Source organism: Phasianus colchicus, chromosome 19, assembly GCF_987193195.1.
Source record: "Phasianus colchicus chromosome 19, bPhaCol1.hap1.1, whole genome shotgun sequence".
Taxonomy (NCBI): Eukaryota; Metazoa; Chordata; class Aves; order Galliformes; family Phasianidae; genus Phasianus; species Phasianus colchicus.
The window spans coordinates 7091404-7106582 of NC_143454.1; the positions used below are offsets into that span (position 1 = coordinate 7091404).

Consider the following 15179-nt stretch of genomic DNA (forward strand, 5'->3'; position numbering starts at 1 on the left):
CTCAAGGACTCACCACCAACCTTCACTATCGCTGCCAGCCCCCCGACACTGCTTGCAAGTCACCTTCTAGACCCATCGACTCTCCATTTTTTCCCCTTAGAACACCACGTCTGCAAGGTCACATCACCTCTATGCAGTCATTACCTCGGTCCCTCTGCTTCCGGCATGCAAACACATCAGACCCCACTCACTATTGCTGACCCCCTCCCAAAACACACACACAGCAACTACTGCGCTTCCCTGCAACCCCACGCTCCTGCACACCATGCGCTCTGGCCTCAGGACATCCCATTACCTTTGGAAAATGCTCTGCGGGTCCAACCACCAGTAGGATAGTTGGTCTCCTCTCATTGGGGTCAGTCCCTCTGTCCTGTGGCTTCCCCAGCACCTTTGGCCCTTTCTCCCCGGGGCCTGGCAGTGGGGTGGTGTTTCTGGCTTCATCGTCTTTTCCATCGGCAGGACCTTGGCATGTGGCCCCGGGAAGGAAGCTAGATAGAAAACGCCAAAGGTTCTGCAGCATCGCTGCTCCGGCGAGCAAAGCCGGTGTGCCGGGAGCCGCCCGGGCTGCGCTACCGGGATGGGAACGGCACGGCAGGCAGCGGGAGCTCCAAACCGGCGACTCCACGGGCTGGGATTGTGTGCAGCCCCGCTCCCGCAGACGCTTCCTGCCTTTTGAAATTGTTGCTACTGCAGTCGTGCCCGGCCTGACAAGCAGCTCATTGCACAAGAGCCTCACAATTCCGACGGCAACGAGACAAAGCGCCGGCCCTCCCTTACTCCAAGTAGCAAAGCTTTGGAGAACGCTAAGATAGAAAACGACGAAAAGAGGAACAGCTCAAACCGGGCGCTGCCAGAGACCCGGCGGGTCCCGGCAGCACACGGGGCCGAGCGCCGGGCTGTGCCCCACTGCAGCAGCGCGCAGCCAATCGCCGCTCCCAGCGCCGCGGGGCTCCGGGGCGAGCAGCGCGCAGCCGGGAGCGCGCCGGCACGGCGGGGAGCGCGCCGGAGGGTGGAGGGCTGCGGCCCCGGGTGGCTCAGGGCCGCCGCGATCGCTCACATCGCCGCTCCGATCCCGGGGCTCCGCGGTGCGGCTTTGTTCGGGCAGCAGATGGTTCTCTGCGGGGATGAGCGCTTTTCCTGGCCGCGGCTGAATTAACCTCGAGCTGCGCCCTCTCTCTCCGCTCTATTATAGTCTCATCCTCCACTACAATAACTCTTTGGTGTTGCATTATGCTTCTGCCGTTTGGCTTTCAGAGAGACGCGCATGCAAAGCGTTTACGGCCATTCATCCGCGCGAGGGCCGATAGGCTGTGGTTAACTATCGCCGATCGGCCCAACGATGCACACAACCCATCAGTACACAGCACCGCGCAGCTCCTCTCCTAGGAGAGCTGGGGTGTTCAGCCTGGAGAAGAGAAGGCTCTAGGGAGACCTCACTGCGGCCTTCCAGTGCTTGAAGGGAGTGGATACACAGGAGAGAAATCAATTTTTTACATGGGCAGGCAGTTATAGGACAAGGGGGATGGTTTTAAACTAAAAAAGTGGAAATGTAGATATTACGGGGAAATTCTTCACCCAGAGAGCAGGGAGGTCATGGCACTGCTGCCCAGAGCTGTGGGTGCCCCATCCCTGCAGGTGCCCAGGCCAGGCTGGATGGAAACCTGTGCAACCTGAGCTGGTCCCTGATTTAGAGGCTGGCAACCCTACCATGCTGCAGGGGGTCAGAACTGGATGATCTTTAAGGTCCCTTCCAACACAAGCCACTCTATGATTCAAGTTTCTTCTGCAGCCCAAGGGCTTTATCCATCCCCACAGGTGCAGGAGGTACACAGCCACTGCCACCCTCCTGTTGGGTTCCAGCATGATGCAGCAGCACACAGCAAAGCTCCATGCTGAGGCTCCCTGCCCACAGTGAGCTCCTCTGCCAGACCACTGCTTCCACTTCTTAACCTTTGACAGCAGCAGCCCACAGAGAACCTGTGTCTTACAGCTATTAGATATGGAAATACACGCCCAAACTGGAAGAAGTCCAAGCTGTGGGCAGCCCGTTTTTTAGGGAGAACGCTCGGCGTCACGCTTACAGGAACTTGTTAGTGCCGAATTCCTTTCATCAACCTGAGTAATGGAAAAAGAGACAAGCACACAGAAGACTTCACATAAAAGAAAGAATTCTTCTGCAAATACGCTTCAGTGTTACTTAATGGGAAAAAAATGCTGTTTAAATATAAAAGTCTACAGCCCCGCTCTGGTCTGTGCCGTGTCCCCACACTGCTTTCTAACACACTGCCATTCTGATCCTTTAAGGTGATGTTTTAAAGTTTCTAATTGAGCCAAAAGGAGGAACAAAGCAGATGTCCTGAACTGGTACAGCTCATCAAAATCAGCTTTCAGTAGCCTAAGGCTGCAGACTGCCAAGAAGCTGCGAGCTGTTCTGACACTGATGCTCCAGGAGCTCAGCCCATAGACCCACAGCAAGCACAGATGAGAAGACATGAAGGCAAAGCAGATGAGTGGGACTTGGGATCACAGTGCTGAGCTGCTACACAGAGACCTGTGAGAGCAGCTAACACCATGGGATACAACCACTGAGTTTCTCTGTGTTGTATGTGCTTATGTTTGGGGTGTACACATGGCACAGACCCCATCTTCCTTTGCTCATGCAGAATTCGCATGGTAAAATAGTAATTTGTGCAAGAAAGTACATGCCCAGGGTGCAATTACAGCAGAAATATAGCAACACTTCTTCAGCCTTTGTCCTTGCTGAAGGAAACCTCAGAGGAATTCTTCCACTGCGCTAATCCACACGGCTCCTCGAGAACACAGCCTTTTCTAATCATACTTAGAAAAGGGGAAAAAAAAAAAAAGCATTTATTTTACCAAGTGAGGAATTTTATTAGGTCAGAACAATAAAGCGACTAATGGAGAGATGATGATAGCTGGAGGCAAAGCAGCTGCTCCCTGCAGGGAGCTGGGACACAAGTGTTGTCCCACTGACACCACCAGGCAGCCAAACACTCACACATAAAAGGTGCAACAAACTCAGCAGGTCAGGTCCAGCCTGAACCAGAGCAGGGGAACAGATGAGGAACAGACACTCATTTGATCTAGAAATCACGAGCCTAGGTCATACCAAAACACATTGCCCAACCCACCCCCCTCGGTTCTACAGCCATTTCCACGAACCGAAAAGATCTCCAAGAAGGGAAAGCCACAGGAGTGATCTGCAGGTGGCTGCAGGCAGCAGGTGCCCGGGGCAGCAGCCCTGTGCCCAGCATCACCGAGGTGGGCTGTCCTTGGGTAACCGGAGGAGAAGAGGGCAATGAAGCCATGCAATCCATCCAGATGGAGACAAAGGAGAAAGAGCAAGAGAATGACGTGTGCTTCATTGAAGCAGTATTTTCCTTGTACTGCAAGCTGGCAAAGGGGGGTCTCTTCAAGTAGCAAAACCAAGGTATTTTGTGTGCTCTTTGACCCCATCCTGCAGACACACCTCAGCTCTGGGGCAGGCACCGTGCCCCCATCGCTGGCAGCACCAGGCAGAACCCAGCCTCAGGATACTTGCTTTCAGATGGCTCCTGGAAGAATTATGAGCAAACACACGGTGTTTTCCAGCAAGAATCTGAGCAGACAACTAGCTCACACTTAAAAAATGCAGGAGGGAGGGTGAAGAGGAAGGGGCAGAGGGATGGGAGCAGCAATCCCTGTCCCTTGGTGCAGGAGAGCTGCCGCCTCCTGGGATCCTGGTGTGACCCCAGCAGTGACTCAGGCAGGAGGAGCTGCCAGGACACCCAAGCAGGGGCTGCGGCATGTGGGGCACCCGAGGTTGGCCACATACACCCAGTTCTCATCTTTCCAAACGTCACTCCTGAAAGACAAGACTTAATGTAAGGATATTTTAATATTTTTTTTTTTTTTTTTTTTTTTTTTTTTTTTTTAAGAGAGCTGAAATAAAATCCAGAAACGCTGTGCAGGGTTTTTTTTTTTTTACAGTGCACTGCCAAACATCTTGGCTGCTGCTGCTTAAATAATTAAGCTGTCTGGTGACATTCAGCCACGTTAATTTATTGAGGTGACACAACAGAGTGCTGCAACAAAATCCGGCCACCTCTCTGCAGGAACCCCAGCACAGCCACCAGCTGCCCCAGCCCATGTACTGGGCAATGGGGCCAGTGCCAAGCAGACACCAATCACTGGGTTCCAGCACATGAAGGCTGAGCACTGATCAAGAGAAAGGGCATCTGTAATACCCTGAAATCAGAAAGGAACAAGAATGCCATGTACCAAAGTGACAAAGTGGCTGTTGGGAAATGATCCCCCCAGCCTGGGCTCTGCACAGTGTGGCCTCGCATACCAAACAGCTTCGCCTTTCCAGCATCTCACGATCCAACAATTTCAGCAATTTCACTTAAAGCAGAGTTCTCCTGCCTGGAGCCTCAGCTCACCACATGGAATGCAGGAAAACGAAGGCACCTCCACTGCCATCCCATAGCAATGATGCATCTGCTTTCTTCACTCGAGACAAAGTCTGGGGCGTCATTAAAGTGTGCTCATGTCCCACATTCAGAGGGACAAATATAGCCATAGGACATGAACAAGAACAAAGACTCATTTACCATTTTTCTTTCAGACCTACTTGTGGCAACACTCCCTCCCCCACCTCCCCCTGCCAGCACCACAGCAGTATGGGCACAGAACTGCAGCACTGCCCACACTGCAGGGCTTGTGAGCAGGACACCAAGTCCTTATTGCAGTTCTGATGTTATTTCATTAACGTGTGTCAAAGTATTTGACTCAGTATTCAGAACTGTCACTGGCCTCTGTTTCTTTACCAGCCAACTGCCACCAACCACTCTGCAGCTCAGGGTTTTTCCACCTGCTCTTATCTCTCAGTAACTACTCCATTTCTTTCCCCCCTCCCTGAGCTGACCCATAGCCAATGCCCGGATCCAGAGGAGACATTTCACATTATACTTCCCAAGGAATTCAGCAGAACACAGCCCTGTGCTTCTGCAAGGCTGCATCTCATCACACCAGTGCTAACCATCAGTATGCCCAAGCCCAAGCTGTGTCTGCATCTCAGCAGCCTGGCTGCAATCCTGCAGCCCTTATCAGCCATAACTGGGGTAAAAGTCCCAGCTAAGGAAACCCACGAGCTGCCAGGTAGGCAAAGCACCGTGCTGGAAGGACACTGCTGAGTCACACCTTTCAGGGGCTGCACATCTGTCCTGCAGATACACAACCAGAGAGCAGCAGCTGAGGTTTACGTGCATAGAAATGAGCAACGGCACAGCAAGAGCAAGTTCCCCTTGCATGCATCTACACCCAAAGCTCGCTTCCAGCCTTTCTCAGTGGACTGCACTGCGATGCCTGGTGAGCAGACACCAGTCACACAGGCACCAGCCTGCCCTACACAGCTCCCAAGGCCCCGCAGCACCTGCCAGGGACTCATTTGCTGGATTACAAAGCATGCACCCATGCCTTTAGCGCATCTAAATCACTGAATGCACACCAACTCCTGTGCCTGCCACAGATTCGAAGGCTTTATCTACAATGAAATCGTTGACCCACAGTTTTGCTCTTGCAGCACATTACCCAAACACGTGGAAACAAGGCTCTCAAACCACACATTTCATAACTTGCAAGGAGCAACAGGTCTCGGCTCCCTGCGGAGCAGCGAACAAACGTCATCTTCCTTGCTCCCTGTTCCAGAAGGACGTTACCCACAGACATCTGAAGTCATTTAACGTGTTACAACGCAAGGTGGAACTGCCTGCAGACTGCTGAGGACGTCCAACTCAGTCCCCCAGGATCAGCCAGTAGAAGCTGGGTGGCTGGGAAGCTGTTGGCAAATACTTTCAGCAGCAGGAAGGCGATCAGCTGGAATTTCAGACTGTAACACTGCTCCATTTGTTTGATTATGACCTCATATTGCTCAACCCTTAACAATTAATTACAAGGGCCTGGCTACAAGCCTCCAGCTGCCCCAGCAGGGTTCAGCACACCTTTATGGTTTGTGCCTTGTTTAAATGTGCATGGCTTCAGAGAGATAGTTCAGTCTAGATTACAGAAAGAGTTTTGCTCACTGTTAATCGCAAGCAGGGTGTTGTGACTCAGTAAGAACTCAGGTCACCTATTCCCAGATGACTGACAGTAGGAATGAGGTGAAAGCACTGCACAGGAATGGCCTTCACAGTCCCTTACAGTTGCTCAGAATTATGGCATGTTATGCTGTAAAGAGCAATCAGAAGTTCAGAGAATAAAACAATTACAGAAATAAAGAGTCTAAATGAAAAATAAAGTGAAGAAATAAGTTTGAATCTTTCTATCATATCAATTACAATCTTGAAGAGTACTTCTGTCACAGAATCACTTGCAACAGAGCTAATTGAGCAGAGGGCACAGTGCTCCCCAGCAGCTGGAACAGCCCAAGGGCTACCCCAAAAAATAGAGCTGCTCAGAGAAGCCCAGAGCCAAGCAAGCTTTGCAGCAGCATGGTTATGCTCCTTCAGTACAGGTGAAAGCAGAACTTGAGTGGACAGAGCTTTGAGATTGCAGAGGAGATAATAAGCAAAGAACACAGTGATGAAAGCCAGTGCGAAGACTTCAGCAGCGAGATGGAGGAGGTGACACCCAGGCAGTACCTGCATGGATCCAAGAGACAACAGCATCTCAAGGCCAAGGAGGAGAACCCAGATACAGCAAAGTTACGGCTGCAAAGAAACAAGGGTTATGTTTGCTCTCTGTCTTAACTCAGTCCCCCAGAAGAGGTTCAGCTCTGTGAAGGGGCTGCACTCTGCTGTCTCTATGCAGCAGGGATGAATTGCACCAGGGCAGAGCTGCCCAGCCCACAGCAGCAGGGAAGCTCCAGACAGCAGGTCAGGGTCAGCAGGAAAACAATCACATGAGCACATGCAGAAATACTTTGACTACACAGCCTACAGCTACATCACAGATAAAAAGTAGAGAACAGTTCTGGTTCAACAACCCTTATTTCCATTAAGCACATACTTCAGTTCTATAAATCTACACAAATATCTTCAGGAGAACTTAGGAAGTAGTAAAAAGAGCTCAACTGCTCCAGAGGCAGATGTAATTTAGCAGCAGAACGTCCCTTCATGCAGTAGCACAAGGAAGCCTGTAAAATGTTTTCCACATGGTTATCACTTTACTGCTCAAGCAAAGTGAGGTATGCGAATTGCTCTGTGCAACCAGCTCAAACAAGCATTTCTCTGGAAGGCTCACTGCCCTGGCATCCTGTATTTGTCAAACAGCTTCAAGATAACAGCAGGAATTTAAAAAAAAAAAAAAAATTGCTGATGACATCAGCAAATTCCATCTCAGAAGGCATGGATGTGTGGCTGCCTGCTCTGCCCATGCTGAAGGCCACCCCTGGGGAGGCAGGGATGTTCTGAGTGCTGCAGAGGGCTTTATCTCAGTAAGAACTCTCAGGTTCTGGAGGAGTCAAAACATTGCTCATATTCCCTTCGAGCTGCAGCCCAACACAATTGCTGTTCCCACAAGGACTTTTGGGCAACTGACGCCAAGAGATCAGCAAAGCTTGTGGACAGCATGGCATTACAAGCCAGGAGGGTTGCAGCCACATCCAGCACACCGCACTGTGATACAGAAAGATACAAGGTACCTGAGCCACAGTCATTTATTACTCACAAGCCATGTGATTTATGCTTAACTTGGCCTCTAAACATTGCCTTTTCATCCTGATCCTTAAACACTTTTCTTGAATGTGACTTCACATTGCTGAGCCCACATGTCTGAGTGTCATTACTGGCTAAGGACAGAGAAGGAAAAAAGAATGCTTTTATTAATAGAACTCTCTGGGAAACAGGAAGTTTATTCAATCTTCCCTATAAGATGACACAAGGCAGAGGTTTTCCAGCCAGCTCTCCAAGGGCTGCTCTCACGAATCAAACTGGAGTTCTGAACTCTGCATCCTCATTCTTAACAGATGCTAATTGTCACATTGCTGAAGGGAACCCTGCAATACCAGCAGTGCCCCTTCAGCTCCCTTTATCCAACGAGCTGCTTCCTGCACAGCTGAATAGTGAGCAGAGGAAGCAAAGGGCTGAAGAACAATCCCAATGGCTGAGGGCTCACAGCAGCAGCACAGCCATCCCCAGTGCTTCCTCCACACAGAGCAGCTTCAGACCCTGCAGAAAGCTTCTTCTCTGCTGCTCCTGCAGCATGGCAAGCAGAGCAGCTCTACTGGAAAGCAAGAAAGTATTTTGTTCCGCAGAGCATTCTCCCAACCTGGAAAGCATCAGGCTGTATTGGATAAGAGGCTCAGAAAGAAGAGGGAATGCCAAGTGAGATGGGTGGGCATCAGCTCAGGACATTCTAGCAGGTGAGAGCCTGCTGCCAGAGCTAAGGGATCAGGCACCCATGGGTAGCAGCAGGTCAGCATCTCACAGATCTCACGGGGCACACAGAGGTGATTGATGGGGCACAGTCAGGCTCTGTTACCAAAGTGCACGCTGTAGAAAATCACCATGGCACTGATGTTATTTTTAGAAGCAGCACAACTGAAGCACTCATACGATGCTCACGCTGCCAAAGCGTTCCCAAGGAAGATGCCAACCAAGAAGCACTATTAGAAAACGAGGCTTCAGAGAGCCAAAGTTAGAAAGGCAGCGGTGACTTCGGGATGGATGGATGCATACAAAGGGACTGAAAGGAGGCACCCTGTCCCGGTTCTGGGAGCGGTGACAGCTGTCACTCGGGTCAGCTCTCAGGGACTCAGCAGTGCCCTCCTGCAGGAAGGATGTGCCGAGCAGTGCCAAACCTCGGCTCCAGCCACGTGTACCGACTGCCGCCGTCCCACAGCGCTCGGCTTTCGTCCGGCCCCGCACCCGAGACACCGCGCAGCAACAAGCTGCACACGAGGGCAGGCGCGGCGCCGACTCACGCTGCTCGTGCCGAACCCCGAAGCTCGGAGCCGTGTACGCACAGCACCGCACGGCACCACCGCTCTCAGCCCACCCAGGTGAGCAGAACGCCGTCGGTGCCGACCGCCCTCCGCCCTACGAGCCCCAGCCGAGGCCGGGGAGCAGCGATCCCCCCCGCCGCCTTCAGCCCCGGCGCCGCCGCTCACCAGCAGGTCCAGCTCGGTGCGGTGCAGCCCGAGGCGGCCCAGCCCCACGGCCAGGTCGTGGATGCAGAGCGCGCCGTCGCGGTTCACGTCCAACTTCTGGAACAGGGCGCGGAGCCGCCGATCCTGCTCGGAAGCCTCGCACACCGCTCTTCCGCAGGACCCGCCGCCACTCCCTTCGGCGCCGGGACCGGGCGTGGCGGCGGCCCGCGGGGAGCCGCAGGGGCACAGCACGCCGCTCACCACCGGGGAGGCCAACGAGCGCCGCGCCCCCGGCATGATCCCACCGGCCGGCCGCCCGCTCCTCACGCCCGCCGCCGGCAAATGGCGACGCTTCCGCCACCGGCGCCGCGAGGAACCGACGCGGACCGCTTCCGCCTTCGCGCCACACGGCGCCGCCGCCACGTGACGCCCCCCGCCGACCAATGGGAGCGGTCCCCGCCGGCCAACGCGCCGCCGCCCACAGCCCGGCCTCCACGCGCACCCGGCGAGTGGGCGGTGTGACGTCAGACAGACGCCTTCCCCTCCACCAATCGGAACGCAGCGCCGCCGCGGCCGGAAAAAGGCGGTACAAAGTCGTAGGGCGGGATGCCATTGGCTGAACGCTGAGGCGTAACCGAGGGTAAAGGCACAACCGCTCCAATCAGGTTGGGAGTCAGGGCTTCACTTGGATCTTGATGGACATGGCATGCATCCAGTAGCTTCCAGAGGAGGGCGAGCTCTGCGTTGATGGACGGAAAAAGTACCCAATGGAATTAAAGCAGGGACGTAGGAAGGCGGGCCCAGCCTCTCGCCGGACTCACGCAGGCCCAGTGGTGGCAAGCGGTGAGGCGGGGCCGTCTATAGCCCCTCTCGATGGACAGCGCGACTGGCCAATGACAGCGCAGCTCTCCCCGCGGGGAGCGAGACTTCCACCTGACCGGCAGGCGGGCGGCCCAATCAGACGAGGAAGGAAAGGGGGCTGATTCTGGAAGCCATTACGCCAGTGTCGCAGGGTGGAGGCCGTTGAGCGGGGCTTGCTGGGTGGCTGCGGTACGCAATTTGCGTACCGTTGGCGGTGCCAAGGGGGGGAGCGGGGAGGGAGCGACACCTCCGGGCCCCGAGGGGCCTCGGGCCCCCCCCGCTCCTCCCCGGCCCGGGGTGAGCGGGCCCGGGGGGCCCTGCGGGAGGCCGGGCAGGGCCGAGGGGCGGCAGCGGGGCCCCCCAGGCCCTCAGGAGCCCTTTGAGTAGCACCTCCCCCGCTTCCCCTCAGGGCCATGGCGTCGCCCCCGGCTCCCCCGACCAAGAAGCGGAAGATGAACTTCTCGGAGCGGGAGGTGGAGATCATCGTGGAGGAGCTGGAGCGCGGCAAGCACCTCCTCATCAACCACTTCAACGCGGGCGTTCCGCTGGCCGCCAAGGCCGCCGCCTGGCACGACATCCTGCGGCGCGTCAACGCCGTCGCCACCTGCCACCGCGAGCTGCCCGAAGTGAAGAAGAAATGGTCCGACCTCAAGACCGAGGTGCGGCGCAAAGTGGCCCAAGTGCGAGCCGCCATGGAAGGGGGGAGCGAGAGTCAGAACGGCGGCGGTGCCGGCACGGAGGGCGAGGACCCAACCGGTGCCACAGCCGCTCCCGTCATCCTCACCCCCATGCAGCAGCGCATCTGCAACCTGCTGGGAGAGGCCACCATCATCAGCCTGCCCAGCGGGGACTGCGGGGCGGCCGACGGGACTGAGATCCCCATCACCGCCTCCGCCACCACCGTCACGCTGACCCAGAGTGAGTGCTGGCCCAGTGAAGATGCTCTGTTCTGGATTGATGGGCCAGTGGGAGGCCTGGCATCCGCCTGTGATCTCTCTGCAGGGAGCTCCTGTCAAAACAAAGTGCCCATCTGTCATGAAAACACGTTTGTGCTGTAGGGGAGCATCTAAGAGACGTGTGTGAAAGTTAGCTTTGACAGCTGGGGTCATCCTTAATGCAAGGAAAGCAAGGAGCCTTTGGTCCCTTTCTCTGGGGAACTAAAGTTAAGGGGAGGAGTATCTCCAGAGCTGAGTTCCTGATCTGCCCCAAATGGGCCATCTTGTTGATAAGTGCTGTTCTAGGCCTTCTCTTTGCCCTTGTGTCAGTTGGTTAATGGTGCTCTAAACTAGAGGTCGGAAAGAGATTTTGTCTAGACAGATATGGCGCACCCTGCTCCTTTGGACCTTGCTCTGTACATCCGAGAAGGAAACTTGGATGAGGGTGGAGTAGTCTTAAATTATTTTGTGCGCTCACTGTTTATTGTATGTTATCTCACAGAACAGGCAGTATTCCTGTTACATTCCTTGAATAGTCCTGTAGATAAAAACACCCATTTTGCAGCTACTCCTTACCCCTTTTCTGTCCTTTGTTCTCAGTTCCTGCAGAGACAACTTACCACAGTCTGGAGGATGGGGTCGTAGAGTACTGCACAACAGAAGCCCCCACCACAGTTACTGCTGAAGCACCCTTGGAGATGATGGCACATCAACATGAAGTATCTGCAAAACCCCAGGAGTTGAAAAGCCGCATTGCTCTGAACTCAGCAAAGCTCCTGCAGGAGCAGCGAGTGACCAACTTGCACGTGAAGGAGATTGCCCAGCACCTGGAGCAGCAGAATGACTTGCTTCAGATGATCCGTCGCTCCCAGGAGGTGCAGGCATGTGCGCAGGAGCGCCAGGCTCAAGCCATGGAAGGAACACAGGCTGCACTGAGCGCCCTCATCCAGGTCCTCCGCCCCATGATTAAGGACTTCCGTCGATTTTTGCAGAGCAATACACCCAGTCCTTCGGTGACCGCTGACCCCAGCCAGACCGGGCAGCAAGATGGCATTATCCAGTGAAAGAAACAGCAGTGGGACTTCTTTATTGGAAAAAAACCTGCTCCTGCTGCCTCTGGACACGGAGTAAGGGGTGCTGGCTCTTGTCAGTGTGAGGTGGCTCGCCTTGGAGCCTCGCTGAGCCTGAACAGCTTTCTTCTCTGCTAATCTTATGCTAATCTGCCTTTTCAGACCCATCATACAGAGCAGAAGCAGGAGATTTAATAAACGAGGAACCTAACATTGGTTGCTTTAGTTCCTCAAAACAATAGATTTGTTAAAAAAAAAAAAAAGAGGGAGAGAAAAAAAAAAATTATTTTTTTATCTGTTTGAAAAGCTCTTCTGGGTATTACACTTCTTTCTTCCTCTGCCTTGATCTATAGCCTTTAACTGACTTCAAACATGGACAGTCTTGCTATTAAGTCACAGCAATGAAGCTGCCAAGGTACAGTTATCATAAGCTGTAGTGTCTGGTAGTGAATGCATTTCTGTCTCTTGATGAAAGCGTTTACTGGAAATGTGGTATCAGAGGTGGTACAACCTTTCTCTGCACTGAGAGCTTGTGGGTACTGCTCTTGGAGCATGAAGTTCACCCACACAGGCTAGCACTAAGCCTACTATATGCAGTTCAAATCCCACCCATATCCCCCAAGGATATAAATGGGATTAAAATAGTGTATTCACCTCATGTTCTATCTGTGTGCAGTCATGAAATTCAACTTTAAACTTAGCAGATGTGATGAAAATGTCATGCCTTGGTTACCAGATACTGTCCTGGGATGTGTATTGGAAGCGATTACCTGTCCCAGTATATTTAATACACAAGGACACATAAAAAATTAATTCAGGTGGGTTTACAGGCAAAACACCCTCTCTGTCTCATAACGCACAGTTTGCCACCTCCAAAATAGCTCAGTCTCTCCAAGTGGACCTGGTCTGGAGAGCTTCAGCCAACGATTCCCAACAGACGACGTTTAGGAGGTTGGCAGCCATTGACTGGAGTGAGTGAGTTTTGGACCATCAGTTGGTTCTGGTGGTGGTATTTGTTCTGTACTTTTTAGGAGCCAGAAGCAAATACAGCACTTCTTCATTAGTCTGCTAGCTGGCTTTGAGTGGGATTCTGAGAAACGGCTCTGAGGTTCACCTCACCTATTTTCTATTTCACCTATTAGCAGGACTAAGCATTTGCAGCCCCTGATCTCCTTGAGGTGTTGGAGCTGTTGGGCTTGGCCCTCACTGAGACAGCTCCATTTCACAGGCTGGTGAGTGTGATTCTACAGATTTGGAGTAGCTTTTTAAACTTTTAGATGACAAGCTCCACTTGTAGACACATGGAAGCTAACTTCAAAAAAAAAAAAAAGTATAAGTCTTTTCCCCATACCTTGCAATATCTTTCACATGTAATAGGCTTGTTGCTTGCCAGATACTGCTTTTGAAGCCAAACTTTCTCAGAGTTGATATTTTCTCACTGTTAAGTCTCCTTTTGGGCTGAGAAGTGTGAGCAAAGAGTGAATTTGCACAATCACATAAAACCTTTACATATTTTATGGCAGGATGCTGCTGGAGGACCCCCAGTTAGAGCAGTGGGCGAACATTCTGCTGCCTACCTCTGCCCTTCAGTAATCTCCTCTCCTCTCCTCTGTGAGGCTGATAGGTGAGAAAAGAACAGCTTTAGAACTTTAGCTCTGGAAGGCTCTGACCCTTTGACACAGACATCTTGGTGCTGAGTCAGGGCAGCACCAGCTGCTCCTTCCCACCTTGTTGGGCATCCAGCCATGTGAGTAATGCTCTCCTGATTCTTTCTCTCAGACTTTATGGAGTCAAATCAACTGCTCAATTGAAAAATATTTTTAAAGCAGAAAACTATGTCATAAATGTTGTTTTACCTCGTTTGTGTAATGATCTCTCCTTTACAAATATGATTTTTAATTAAAAAGAAAACGTTTTTTGGTAAACAGTCTGTTTCAATTTATCAGCATGTTCCAGGAGAAAAGTGAGTTTGTGAAAACAAGTTGGCAACACAGAGGACTCAGTCAGAAAAGGTCAAAGAAAACTGTAAGCAGCCATGTGTGTTGGTTTTTTCCTTGTTCATGAAATTTGTGGCCTTACATTTATATAATTGTCTTTTTTTCCTTTTTATTTTTTTTTTTTTCCAATAACATCTTTGCAGCTTTCCCTTGGCCCACTAGTTAGTTCATTGCATCTGACAGATTACCACAGCATGCTAACCTCCCAGCTGCTCAGAACACGCTCCAGTAGCCCAAAATGATGGATGAAATACCAGCCTTGGGATTTAAATTGCTGTGTTCATTTTTGCAGTGACTAAGCACTTAAGCTCTGTTACTGTTCCTTAGGAGTAAACGCGTTGCCCTCAGAACCACCCATTTTTTCATATGTTTTCAGGATAAATATAGATCTTAGTCAAGCCAGTAGCATTCAGGAGCAAATTCCACGTGCACATTTTTGCCTCATTAAAAAGATGTAGCAACATTTTAAATGCAGGGTGAGTAGTGTGATCAGGGGCTTGGTTGTTGCTCATGACGAGGTCATCAAACTTGGGGAGGAAGAGAGAAAATACGTCACTTAAAGTCAAAACCGGGAACATCAGGTAAACAGGGCACTGACATGGCTGATGTTTCATTGAGCAGGGAACTTCTGCCCAGAGCTGAACAAAAAGTAAGGAACAGCATCTCATAGGTGTTTATTTGTACCTAGGGATTTATATTCACCATCCAGAGCTGGAAGGAGATGAACAGGGATATCCTGCCACAGGGCTCCTCAGAGGGGAGAGTGAATGTACTTTGTACTTGTTGCTGCTGGAGAAAGAGGATTTTGGTGGAGCACTTCTGGTGGGTCAGAAGATACCTCGAGGCTGTGGCTTTCTGCTTGTGGCACCACTAGGTGCTTCAGGAGCAAAAGTCTGGTTGTGAAGCTCAGGCAGTGAGCAACATGTGCAGCTCAGGCACAGCTTTCCAGGAGATGGCACTGCACAACGGGGCAAGGCACTGGGATCCTGAGCTGCGGTCTGCAGCAGAGCACAGTGCATTGCAGAGACCTGGTGAGATGGTTCCAGAAGTCCTGCAGATCTTTTGTGCCCCGCCTGCTCCTCACTGCTGGATCATTTCAGGACTGGGAGCCTGGAGAGGAAGAAATTCAACAGGAGAGCAGAGGGATGCGGAGCAGAGATGCCTGTGCTCACACACGGTGCCTGCTGCTGGGCTCACAGCTCTCACTGCAGTGAATTCACTGCAGAGA

The 15179-nt window shown here is 52.2% G+C and overlaps 2 protein-coding genes across 6 annotated transcripts in view; one reads left to right on the forward strand and one right to left on the reverse strand.

Annotated features, from left to right (window-relative positions):
* The window catches only part of SLC25A25 (solute carrier family 25 member 25), a 103508-nt gene extending 93999 nt beyond the window's left edge, over positions 1–9509 (reverse strand). The window contains exon 1 of one of the 4 annotated variants that reach the window (XM_090121125.1): positions 9110–9509. In XM_090121125.1, coding sequence (XP_089977251.1) covers positions 9110–9385 — 276 coding nt within the window. In that variant the 5' untranslated portion in view covers positions 9386–9509. Of the gene's footprint in view, positions 1–295; positions 870–9109 lie in introns of those variants that run through there. The other 3 variants (XM_031601598.2, XM_090121127.1, XM_090121128.1) reach the window with 3 other exon arrangements.
* A 140-nt stretch (positions 9510–9649) lies between these two features.
* Positions 9650–13960, forward strand: NAIF1 (nuclear apoptosis inducing factor 1). Of its 2 annotated transcripts, none has more exons than XM_031601604.2 (3): positions 9650–9728; positions 10359–10867; positions 11485–13960. In XM_031601604.2, the coding sequence occupies exons 2-3, from the start codon at positions 10363–10365 to the stop codon at positions 11946–11948; spliced, it is 969 nt and encodes a 322-aa protein (XP_031457464.1). In that variant the 5' UTR covers positions 9650–9728; positions 10359–10362; the 3' UTR covers positions 11949–13960. The 2 variants fall into 2 exon arrangements, with proteins under 2 accessions (XP_031457464.1, XP_031457463.1); XM_031601603.2 differs by lacking the exon at positions 9650–9728 and adding an exon at positions 10042–10138.
* The last annotated feature ends 1219 nt before the right edge of the window (positions 13961–15179 follow it).

Coding starts and splice junctions, on each gene's coding strand:
- NAIF1 (XM_031601604.2), top strand. CDS start 10,363: ATGGCGTCGCCCCCGGCTCCCCCGACCAAGAAGCGGAAGATGAACTTC. Junction 10,868..11,484: donor CACCGTCACGCTGACCCAGA/GTGAGTGCTGGC, acceptor CTTTGTTCTCAG/TTCCTGCAGAGACAACTTAC.